We start from the raw sequence: 12,414 nt of genomic DNA on the forward strand, positions 1-12,414 counted from the left end.
CGGTTCTTTCCCTATAAATGATGATGCACGACTGTCGAAAGAAATCAGCCGTCCATTTGGCTGCGGTTGCATAGCTGCTAAAGAGCACAGTTCACCTCCACAAATTCATTAAATGTAGCTACTCTAATCTCTACACTAACCTCTCCCTCTGTACAAAACAAAACTCTTGCAAGGTCTCTGCTTGTCGATTGTAGCTACAGAAGTTTCATATGAGTATACCTCTGAAAAACCTTTCCTACCTCCATGAAGTTCCGCATTGAAGATTTTCAATTTCAAAAATGATACTGGCTTCAGCTAGCTGCGTTGTGTGACTACTTGCCCAGATTAGCGAACGTCAATTGACGGTAAAGCAACGTCTTTTCGTCACCATCCTCAATATCGGTGGAATCCTCCCCCTCATAATGAACATCGATGACGCTTCTCTCCCTACCATAAATGTCTGATCCGTCAACCAGATCACCAGTACCGACTCCACTGGGGGACATGTCATCCAAGTTTAACTGTTGCATCTCTGATTCTATTAGAGCCTCCATCCGAGCCCGCTCTCTATCTCGTGGGTATGTGCAGTAGAGGAACGAGTAGATGACACAGCAGAGAGACATGGGAATGCCTACAGCTGCGTACAGTGCCCTGGCCAGCGAGGCCGCATTCTCTCTATCAGTCTCGATCTCCTGCGATTCAGTAGATCCTCTGGGAAGTTCTTTGTAACCATACACATTCTGGGCTAGTATTCCAACTAAAGGAGGAGCAAATGATGATAGTATGGCCTCAAATGATCGGTCCAGGGCATAGACACTTGTTCGGGATTTTTCAGGGACTATTTCTGCAAAAATAGGACTGTAATGAAAAGACCGGAGTCAGTATTGATTTTGCAATCTTCAGGAAGTAATGTAACAATTGAATACACACTGCTCATCTTCCAAAATTTTTAGAAATTAGATATTCATAATCCTGTTTCGATGTATGATGATAAAGCATCATTAAAATCTTTCAGACTATTACATAAACTGAAATACGAGTTTCTAAATTCCAAGCAATAAAACTAAAACAAACTTCCAATGCTGCCCAGTCACTACTGTTCCTTTTAATTGTAAGAGCACTGCTTGCTTCCTCTCAAAAGACAAATCAGTTAGCACCCGTGCTTTAAGCATCTCTCAAGAAATTCAGGCATGAAATGACAACCTACTGCATTTATATAATATTTTTATATATATTCAATCAAATAGTTAGGCAGCTCTGTGCTCAGTAACTTATGTAGAAGAAAGAAGACTGATTTAGAACTTAACTTGTTTGTTGCTGGAGCATTCCATGATATGCAGAAGCCCACAATGAACAAAACTAAGCCATGGACAAACGCAGTGGATGAATCATTTGGAAGAGCCAGCAAAAGTATTGCTGCGAGTGGTACAGCTGATGCTGAGCTTATCTGTGCTAAAATTATTCTTCCAGAGTTTGGTAGACGTCTGGAAAGAAAATCTCCCATTTTACCTCCAAAAAGTCCCCCAAGGGAACTAGCAATCACGAAAAGTGCTATGAGAAATGCAGTTTCATTATGGGAGAACCCAACAAGCTCCAACCACATTGTCGCAAATGACAAAGCTGACCAGGGGAATAAACCTGTTACGCCCTGAGCAACAATTATTTGGAATGATGGAATCTTTATCACCGACTTTGCTTCTTGAAACAAGTCCTTCACTTCTGAGCGAAACGATTTACTTGAAGTTTGCCCAGTAATTTTGGCATGGTCATCAGCAAAATGTGGATCTCTGGCAAAGAGGCGGACTAGAATTCCAACTAAGATGCTTATTAGTCCAACCAAATGGAAGGAAATTCTCCACCCAGGGATCCCCATGAATGTTGTGGGAGCTATCAACACAGAAAATAGTCCACCTACCATGGCACCGAGATTGCCAGTCAATTGTAGCCATCCAAAAGCCATACCCCGGTTGTTATCGTCCGTCGAATCAGCCACAAGAGACTGGATTGCAGGTGCTACTATGGCAAGCCCAACGCCATTCAAAGCTCTTGATACTGCCACCTGAACAAATGCTGAATATAATTAATCAAGTCAGCTGATTCATGAACATATTTGGAACTTTCCTCCAATTGAATGGAAGTTTCAAGTGACTTCAAACATCTTTTCATAGTCTATGAAGCTACATCCTTTAAACATAAAAACCTTCCAATGGTAAGAATCGAAATTATAAAAAGGGGGACCATAGCGTCAGTGGGTAATGGCATATAACATCTTTGCCAGAAGAGAGTATCTAAAAGGTCTCTAACAGCTGGAACATAAACACAGTGCCTGCCATATCAAATGTCTGAGAATATGCAACTCCATATGCACAAAACTATTATAGAAATATATCTGGTGCCCACACTTGAAAAATGTTGAGGTTTTCTTTCTCCTTTCTATTGCGTGATAGGTAAACAAACTTTTATTGTTTTGAGAAAGTATCCTCAGGTCACGACCATATTCTTTCTCACCAGGCCTCCCCTTTGTGAAAGAGTACCAACAGATATACAGCAAGCTCCATAGCTCTCATTGATGAACACTGCTATAGAAGGTCCTAACCCACGTAGCCCTCAAGTTTGGAAGATATAGTTACTCAACATGACTTCCTAGGCAACCAAAAAGAAAGAGCTGTATGGAGGTCACTTAGACTTTTTCCTTCGTAGGAGTTAACTTCACCTTAATTAGCTAATCATACTGAGATTTAGACTCCAAGAACAATCAACTCAAAGCCCCATGCAACCATACCCTTCTTCCATCTCTATCTCCCAATAATGCAAGATCCAAACGAAACTATGATTTCAATTTACCCTAGCTGCTGAGGTTGTAGCATGTAAACAGTCCGTTTTTCTCCCTTCTCTGCCTACAATAGACTGATGTATGTCCCCCAAGGCTACTGAATCAGACTATAACAAAAATGTAATCCATATTCTCACATCACCAGCCAACAAAAATCACTCTCTCCATACCCAAAAGATAGTGCTCTGCACAAAATTTATAAAACCATGACCTAAATAGTCTCTCTCGCGTTCCTTGTACCAAGAAAGGACTGACCAGACTGCAACGGTAATTTCCACGACTTACTCTTCAGTTCTGAGTCTCTGGTAACATTTACACCTAGCTATTCAACTCAAACTATTTAGCAGGAAATCATAACCATTTCAAAAATCACTGACTGCATATTCATCTTGTTCTTCTCCCCCAACCCCGCAAAAAATAAAATAATAGTAATAATAAAAAGTTTCTTGCTTCTTATTTTAGCAACTGCAGATATCCATAAAAGATTAAACTTAAACCAACTGATGATTCGTTAGAGGACTGAAAATGCTTCTCATGACTGGAGCTCGTGCAGAGAATAATGTAGATTAGAATTTCCTCCACGATATCATCAATAGTTTTAGCTGAAATCCTTAGCTAAACGCTAATCATTGTTAGACTACATCTACATTCCCAATTGTGAAATAGAAGCTGAACCACTCCATGCCCATAAACAAAGACGCAAAAGCTAACACAACCCAATTTCCTTCTCAAATCAATCTCCCTCTCTCTCTCTCTCTCTCTCTCTCTGGGCCGTCGGCTCAGCACAGGAGAACATATTATATTCCCAAAAGTTTGGAAATTGTCTACCGGAACAAGCAAATTTCCAGAGCCAAAACCCCATACATGAACCAGCAATTCAAACCCAGATCCAACAAATCAAGAACGCACCGAACCCAAGCGCACCCATACCTGGAAGAAAGTAGATGAGAACGCCACAAGAAACGTGGCGGCGGCCCAGAGGAACGCGCCGAGCGCAATCACGTGAACCCTGTTGTGGCGCGCCGCCAGGTAGACCGCCAGCGGGTAGCAGAGGGACTGCACCACCGACCGGCACAGCGTGAGCGAGCCGAGCCGGGTCGGGTCGGCGTGCAGGGCGGCGCCGACCTCCTTGTACACGCCGGGCAGCAGGGACTCGTCGGCCCGCTCCATGATGCCGGCGAGGTTCACCAGGAGCAGGGTCACCGCCTCGGGCTCCATCCTCGACACGAGGCGCCTCATCTCGACCACGGCCCTCGTCGCCATCGCGGGTCCCTTTACCGCCTTCGCCGTCGGCCCTTGCATGGTCAGAGAGCGCCGCTTCCGCGAATCCGGCGCGGCATGGAGGAAGACGGCGGCGGCGGCGGCGGCGGCGGCGGCGGCGGAGAAAGGGGAGATCGAGGAGAGTAAAAGAGGAAGCGGGGGGAAGAGATTTTGACTTGGAATTTTTCGCCGGTCGTCTTCGAGGCACGGGAAATGGTTTGAACGGTGACGGGGGGAAGGAATCGGGCCGACAGAGAAGACCGAATCTGGATTTTGCGCGTATGCCGAGTCGCCGACTGCCGATGCGGGCCGCCGTGACGTCATATTTCGCTTTTGTGATATGAAACGCACGAAATAAGGTTTTTTAAAATAAAATGGCCAAAAAAGACCAAACTAAAAATGATGAAAATGCGAGGGATTAGAAAAAAAAAAAAAAAAGGAAATTTTCAAATAACATTATGAAATTCCGTTATTTTCTCAAATAAAGCAAGAATCTGAAGTTTTTTCATTTTTTTCAAATAAAAACATAAAATGACTATATCAACCTTAAAGAAGGTCCGTTCTCACCAATTAGTGAAGGACATTTTCGTACTTTAATTTTAATTTTTTTTTTCGTTTTTGCTTTCCTTAAAAAAAGACAAACTCAATAATAAAAAAGGGCTAAAAAGGAAACACACATGAAAAAGAAAAAAAAAAAAAACTCAGGTCCTTTGCCTGTGGTCGATGCCCCACCATCAATGGGAGGCAGCCATAGACGGGAGGGCCCTCCTTACCTGTATTTTTTTTTTTTAAAAACTTTGAGATTTCTTAATTTTTAATCTAACTTAACTAAAATTTAGATTAAATTTGTCTTAAATGAAAAATCCTTTGATCAATCGAAATATTTAGTTGATTGGCGAGATCAAGTCCTTATTTGAAATTATCATGGTCAGTTCATATTATTTGAAATTGCTTTGGTCATTTTAAGTACTTTTTGGAAACAATATCTATTTTAGATTTTTATTTATGAAAATGAGAACAGTTCAAGCTTTTATTTGAAATTTTTCCTAATTTTTTTTTAAAGCGACGTATAAGAAATACTTTGCATATATGTAAAAAAAAAAGTAAGTTTAGAAAATTCGAAAGTGAGATAAATACAAGTTTTGGCCTAATAATAATAAACTCATATTATGTTGGGATAAAATCAATAATTAAGGCATCAGCAAAAATGATATCCCTGCTAATGTGTTCCTTAGAAATAGGCATGCAAAATGTGCATGTCAGCTATTGTAAATGGTATGTATATAATGCATTGAAGGCAATATGTAATTTGAATAAAAATATTATTATTAATAATGGATATCGTTTAAGATGCAATTTCTACAATTACATAAATGTTCTCTTAGCATGGGACTTTCTCAATTTGGCATATTTCTTCTTCTTCGTTTCATTTTTGAGCCAATTGCCACGCTAAACCAAAATCAATCGAAGTCATTACTTTATGAAAGAAAGTTCGGTAAAAAAAAAATAATAATGATCAAGAATATATGATCTTTTTAGCTTGGCTAAGGTAGAAATAGTCAGAATATCCTAAAATCGCCTCTGATTAAGGAAGAAACGCCCCCTTTCAGCGCCGCCTAGCCCGGCGCAATTGTCATGCTCCGATTATTCCCCCCAAAAGCTCCGCTCGTACCTCAGCCGGCCCACAATCGGCCGTTATCCCCCAACCGATTAACCTCTTATTTCGAATGGCACTTGATGGAGATCCCTGTAAATGAATTATTTTGAGCCGTAATCTTTGGGGGAATGATGACATCTGTTGGACGGTTTCCATTAGAAATGCCTAGGCCATGGGGCAGTGTCGTGTGGACGCGATACTATAGTGTGGTTGATGGATTTCATCTCGATTCTAGGCTTCTCGATTCTTCGTTCGGGGGAGCTTTTGAGTGAACATTGCTTGTGCATCACTCAAAGCCGAGACCATAGAGTAGGGCCCATCAAAAAAGTATTATCTCCCCTTTAGAACGACAAATCTCTCTCTGGGACATCATAGTCTCGGTTGGACGCAAGTTGATGACCGGAAAGTACCAAATTCTCAAGGGTATGGTAAGGGGGGCCTCTCAGTTGCTCTAAAGTTTCAACCCTGGCAAGAGGGGCGATTCACTTTTTCGTGCTTGAGAGGGGAAGATATCATGATGAAGACACGTCAAAATGTCAAATTGCTGTCCTGGGTTTTCACAATAGCTGCTTTCCATAGTACTAGAATTCTTTAGTCCTTTTCCTCTTAGATGTTTCTGATCAATAGGAATCAAAAGCAAGAAGAAGCGCAACAAAAATGACAAAGCATCTACATGAGTTGATCATTTTCAAATGATCATGCTGAATGGGAATGGAACCCAGAATTTGTTAAACAAGATAAGCCACGGGCTTGAAAATAAGGTTGGAGATCTAGATCCAGTGGTTGGTAAATCACTGATAAAAGAAAAGGACGATGTTCGAGGGATTCTTCATCGATCTACTAGCTAGTGAACCTCTTATACCAAATAGCTAGCAACCGATGAATTAAATGCTTAGGTTTAATCCTGAGATGTAGTTGATGGCGAATCGCTCCCTTCTTTCTCTATGAAGGTTTAAACACAACCCAACTTGGATGTACCTAAACTAGATTCGAGGGGAAACTTTAAATCTTTACAAGTTGGCGCATTAATATTTTAACTTCATTTCCTCAAATCATGAAGTGAATATATTCATCTACCGATAGAATGAATGCTGTGATCATAATTAAAATTTCTATACATGCCTGGACTTTAACCTTTCAGTGTATCAACTTTTTATAACACTGTCAAAAGTGTATTGATAAATAAAAGTGTTATGACTAATGCCGGAATTACAACGAAAGTATAATTGAGAATAATAAAAGAACATACATATTTATAAAGAAAATCCTCGCTGCAAAATTCTTGAGGGAGTGGAGAAGCAATATCCATTATGGAAATTCAAGAATTACAAAATATGGCTCGAAAAACCTTAAAACTCGTTATGTCTCTACTTCAAACCTCATAATTTGAGAAAAATAATATTAATACTGATGCATGTCATGTGGGCGCAGCACCTGCACCCTGGCTGAGGATTATTGTTGAGCTATGGGCTTGGGTCTTGCGGACTAGGCCATCTGCTACCAACACCAAGCTTCCATTTATTAGTTTTTCAAGTCGAGTCATCATATATTTCAATTTGGATATCAAAATTTGATTTAGGTTATTTGGATATCAAAATTTGATTTAGGTTGAATACTTAAAACAGAATTTAAGAGATACTCAACAAAAAGTGAGGAAGTTAATTTGCTTATTTCGAAACTTGGGTATTGTCCACGGCATGAGCTGAACTTAACGCTAAACAAAACATGGGGATCCTGAAGTGGTTGACAAATGAAAGAGATATTATCTAGAGCATCATGCAGGGACATATTTAGTGGGAGACAAGTGGGGTTCCTTGATATCCATCCAAGACATCATGAGGAGGCAAACATGATATTCCCAGGACAGCAGGAAGGACCCAATTGCTGTGATATGTCAAACACAGAAGGATGTGTAGGTTTTGCACAAACTTTTTTGAAAGGGATGAAAAGGGTTGAACAGTGGGTTTGGTGTTTGGAAGTTCATGTTTTGCCCAATTGCTGTGACACGTCATATCCATCCAAGACATCCGAGTGAGCATTGCTATGGAATCGCGAGTACGAGTTCATGTTCTCTTGCTCTTCATGAAAGCTTCAGAGCAGGAAATAGCTGTGTGTGGTGAGCTATAACAATGTCCACGCAAGAGCCGATGGTCATTCTATTGGAGAGAGTTCAGTCCAAAGAGTATCTGCTGCCAGAGAAGAACGATCTGCTCAATGAAAGAGATTGTCCTTTCAAGCACGTATCTCCATTGGCTCGGAATGATCACGAAGAAGGGGACCATGAACAGTAAAAAACGAAAGAACAAAATAAGAAGAAATTCATAAGATTCTCACAAAATGAAACCACACAATTTTGAATGGACATACATGTTAGATCGCTAATTATGTCACCTAGAACAGAATGGTCAGTTCTAAGTGGATCGTCACGTCAACGATTTTCGACATAAATTAACTGGATAGATTACATTGGAAAATTACCAAAAGATTTATGAATTCATTGATCAAATTAGAAGATTTATAAATAAATTGATAATCATATAATATGTTTATGATCTTTTGGATAATTTTTCTAACATACGGGATTAATGGCATGTCTAATTAAGCTAATCAAACTTTCTTTTTTATGACTGAAATCTTGATTTGTACCAAACAAGATTGGTTTTGGCAATGATTCCAAACTTGTCTCCGGATTCTTTAAACTATAAGTTTGCAATGATTCTGAAAAAAAAGGAAAAAGAAAAAGAAAAAAAGAAACTTGTGGTTAAAAGGTGTTGCTTCTAATTGATGAAGAACTTTCTTCCGGTGGGCTACCTAACTAGTAACTAGAGAGGATACGGACGCAACTTCCAAGGGAACTTGAGCTGCCAACCAGGTTGGATTAAGGATTAAATTAGCGATCGCCTCCATGTCTTTTTTGCTTATTTTATCCTTAATTACTTGAAAATGGACGAATAATTTATATACCCCACGGCTCGAGGCCGCCTTCTCCTTTTTTTGGTCTTTTGGACATGTAACATACGACTTAATCCCCGAAAAGAAATAAGTACGTGATCGATATCATTTATCACATGTAACGGAGATAGCATTTAACAGAAGGAGAGAACGCCCCTCATAAACATCTTTGCTTTTTTATAATATCGAAGGCCAAGTTCTATCCCCAATTTTTAAATCGAAGTTATACTTCCCAAATCTTTCACTGGCATGGTCTTTGGTTTTGGTCTATGTCCCTCGTTTCCGTTGAAGGAGGGCCAACATTTTACACATTATTTCAGAGTCGTTCTTGGTCATTCATATATTCCTCTATTGGCAAATGCAATTAGATCATTATCTCACTTTTTCACCTGTACGAATCGTGATTCATATGGAATACTAATGAATGCCCGCGACCGAAATGGCCTGAAATTCAAAAAATCAGGAGCTAATGCCTCATTTCAAAGACAATGTCAATATTTCCTGCTAAGTATGGTCAAACTTTTTGGGGACATGGACGTAATGTGTGTCCTCTCTAAGACGGGAGAAAAAAGCGAACGTTGTAGCAAGGGTTTTTTCCTGAACTCCACTTGATCGCACGGATATGTTTGGCGATCCCTATACAAAACCCATTTTTTCTTCGGAGTTGAAATGCTGTCTCGAGCTGGAATTTCAAAAGAGAGGACATGAGAATAGTCAAAGGCAAATGATGCCTTTTTGGCCTGGTCTAATATCGCCTGCTATGCCTGCTAAGTATAGTCTGCCATTCCAATTCAAATGGCTCTTTTTCTTGGTCATGGCAAGACTACCGTTTTTCTTTTCACGTCAGCTTGGAGGATACTTTCATCATTGCTTACGCCAATTGGTAGAATGGATTCTCCTTTCCTGGATCCGCGTCCGCGATTTAACAAGCGTGAATTGATGGGCTATTTTGATATTTTTTCCCGTCGGCGATTGATTTACGCAATTGATTGAAAGGGGTTAACATCGATGAATTGATGGAATCGTGTTACGGACTTATCATCGGTGCATGGTAAATTTCTCCCCTAGGAACCTTTCAGTTGAAGACATTACTTACTTATAGAGTGAACCAAATCATCTTGGAGAGGGAAAACTTAGTATGTACTCCCCCGATTAGAAATAGCAAAAGATATCACCATTGTATTTATAGTTACAGAAACGGTAATTTATCTCATCATCCCACATATTAATGTCATTCGTGTAATTACAAATTTCATATTTTATGTGAGCGCAATTAAAGATTTTAACGAGTACAAATTTGTTGTTCTTAAGTTTTCTTTCATCTACCATCGAAGATAGAGAGATCCACACAAGCAATACCACCTTTGAAAAATTAGGTAAGGACTTGCATGGAACGGTCAATTAGAGAAAATGCTTAATTCGTTAACCCACGCCATGGGTGGGGTTTTGAGTAAATAATAGTATAAATATCAATAAAAAAATGTTGATCAGATAAAAAATTTCGAGTTGATTAAATTAGATTAATTCTCTATAGGAAAATATTCAAAATGCTGAACAATCTAGCCAACACTAGAAAGTCTGTCAAAATCCTTCAGTAGTAGCGAAGGTAAAAATTTATTTTTACAAATTTCAGATTAGAATTTCTTTGCATTTAGCGCAAATTAAAACGAATGTTTAATGTCAAATGTTTAGCTCAATGTATTTAGTGAAAATATGGAAGTCATTGAGATTAGGGAGAGTATGCTATGTTTTTATACAAATTAATGCTTGTGAAAAAGATTAATCTACTGAGAATACACTATTCTTTGACAATTTTTCTTTTTCGTGTAGAATATTGCAAGCAATACTCAAATTTAATGTATATTTGAATAACAAAATCCATATGGTAATGTTGAAAACCTATATGACGTCTTTAGATACCTCCTTGAACTTGCTTTAAAATGGCTCAAAGAAATGCATTCGTTTTATATAGGCTTAGAATATTAAAAGTAATTTTAACTTAGACTTGGAAATCAAATTAAAAGACTTTTTTGATTATATTAATCTTATAATAAATAAGTTAATCAAATGAATCACTTGAAGTCAGTTGCAAAATTAAGAAACTAACATACACATATCAAATGTGTCGCATAAGTATAGCTTACATGTTGACATTCAAATGCAGTTAAAACAGTACAAACACCGTGTTAGTATTGTTGAACGTTGCCACATCATTGTCTGTATGCAATGAGATTCATGGCGCATGGCACATGGCACAACAGTGATTGTTCACATCTTCTCTAGTGGAGAACGCATCAAATGATTTTCTTGCATTTAATAGTTCTAAGACAACCCTTAAGGTTGCGTTTGGCGGTCAGGATAAAATTCGGGATGTAATATACTTTATCATATCTTATGCTTGGTGCTTGCTTAGGATATGATAAAGTCGAATATAAGAAGGATATAAGCCAGATAAAATTATCTCATAGGGGGTGGGATAAAGATGGATATGATTTCTAATGTCTATAATAAAAAGTTATTTTTCTCAAATAAAAAATTTCTTAAATTAAAAAAATTAAAATTATATTTCAATATAAATAATATTTGAATTCTAATTTAAGAAATTAGAAATTACAAATAAAATTTTATTTTTAAATTTAATCTTATTTTAATTTATATATTAACTTTAATTCTATCTTATAATAAACATTCAATCTATAAATTATATATTTATATTTATTATATATTTTAGGTATTTTTGTGTTTTAGGTATGTTAGTACGTTTTTCTATTTGATAAAATTTTATTAAAGAATGATAAAAGGGGAAAAAAAGAAATAATAAAGAAAATAATTTTAAAAAGAGGAAAAATAAAAAAAAAAATAAAAATAAATTAAGGAATAGTGTCACGGAGATTTTCACCATCTCCGTTTATAAACTTTTAGGTTCATTTACAATGATATACCGTTTATATTAGAAAAAATGTATATGATATGATGTGAATATATCCGACTTTAATATTGCGATTCACCAAACAGTAGATAGAACATAGAAAAATCATAAAATTTCATATCCTATCATATCCAAGTCATATCATGGTTAGAAATCCGGACGACCAAACGTAGCCTAAAATAATGACATATATATTCATATGGACACAATAAATTATCAGCACCATCGATGGAAGAGAGAGAGAGAGAGAGAGAGAGGCAGGCTAGTCGTCTTAGACAGATAAGAGTGGACCAACGGAGGGAGTGAAAGATGAGATGTGGGAAACACAAACACCGATAAGCACCAAAATTATTATTCTCTTGCCTGGCCCACACAATATTTTCCCCAATTTTTATTAAAAATATAAAAAAGAAATAAATAAAAAGTCGATAAAAACTTCAAATTATGTGTATTATGACGAGTTTATCTTAAAATAATTTTTCTATGATACAAAAAGTTCTAAACTTGAATATTTATGAAACATTTACCCTATGTCAAGGCAATAAATGAACACTATTAAAAATTTGCCTACATAGATGCTAAAAGACAAAGGGTGCTAACATAGCATCCATGTTTTTGACTGGAAAATCATCTAAAAGAACTTTGACAAATGGCAAATATGTCACGTTGTACAAATTTAGGATTTTTTTACTTAGAATTTATGTGCCACAACAGGTATAGTTTAAAAAATTTTGTGGTACTTTTCCTCACACAAAAAAAAAAAAAAAAAAAAAAAAAGAAATTCATCATATCCTAATTTTTGTT

At 37.5% G+C, this 12,414-nt stretch overlaps 1 protein-coding gene across 2 annotated transcripts; it reads right to left on the minus strand.

Moving 5' to 3' along the window:
* Positions 1-32: 32 nt before the first annotated feature.
* LOC104451433 lies at positions 33-4,349 on the minus strand. 2 transcript variants are annotated; one of them, XM_039315608.1, is made up of 3 exons: positions 3,743-4,349; positions 1,287-2,038; positions 33-837 (listed from the first exon to the last, which is right to left on the minus strand). In XM_039315608.1, the coding sequence occupies exons 1-3, from the start codon at positions 4,112-4,114 to the stop codon at positions 312-314; spliced, it is 1,650 nt and encodes a 549-aa protein (XP_039171542.1). In that variant the 5' UTR covers positions 4,115-4,349; the 3' UTR covers positions 33-311. The 2 variants fall into 2 exon arrangements, with proteins under 2 accessions (XP_039171542.1, XP_018732140.1); XM_018876595.2 differs by having other exon boundaries at positions 1,287-2,049; positions 3,743-3,870.
* Positions 4,350-12,414: the final 8,065 nt, after the last annotated feature.

Source organism: Eucalyptus grandis, chromosome 6, assembly GCF_016545825.1.
Source record: "Eucalyptus grandis isolate ANBG69807.140 chromosome 6, ASM1654582v1, whole genome shotgun sequence".
Lineage (NCBI taxonomy): Eukaryota > Viridiplantae > Streptophyta > Magnoliopsida > Myrtales > Myrtaceae > Eucalyptus > Eucalyptus grandis.

Coding starts and splice junctions, on each gene's coding strand:
- LOC104451433 (XM_039315608.1), bottom strand. CDS start 4,114: ATGCAAGGGCCGACGGCGAAGGCGGTAAAGGGACCCGCGATGGCGACG. Junction 2,039..3,742: donor TCTCATCTACTTTCTTCCAG/GTATGGGTGCGC, acceptor GCATTTGTTCAG/GTGGCAGTATCAAGAGCTTT. Junction 838..1,286: donor AATGCTCCAGCAACAAACAA/GTTAAGTTCTAA, acceptor TTTTCATTACAG/TCCTATTTTTGCAGAAATAG.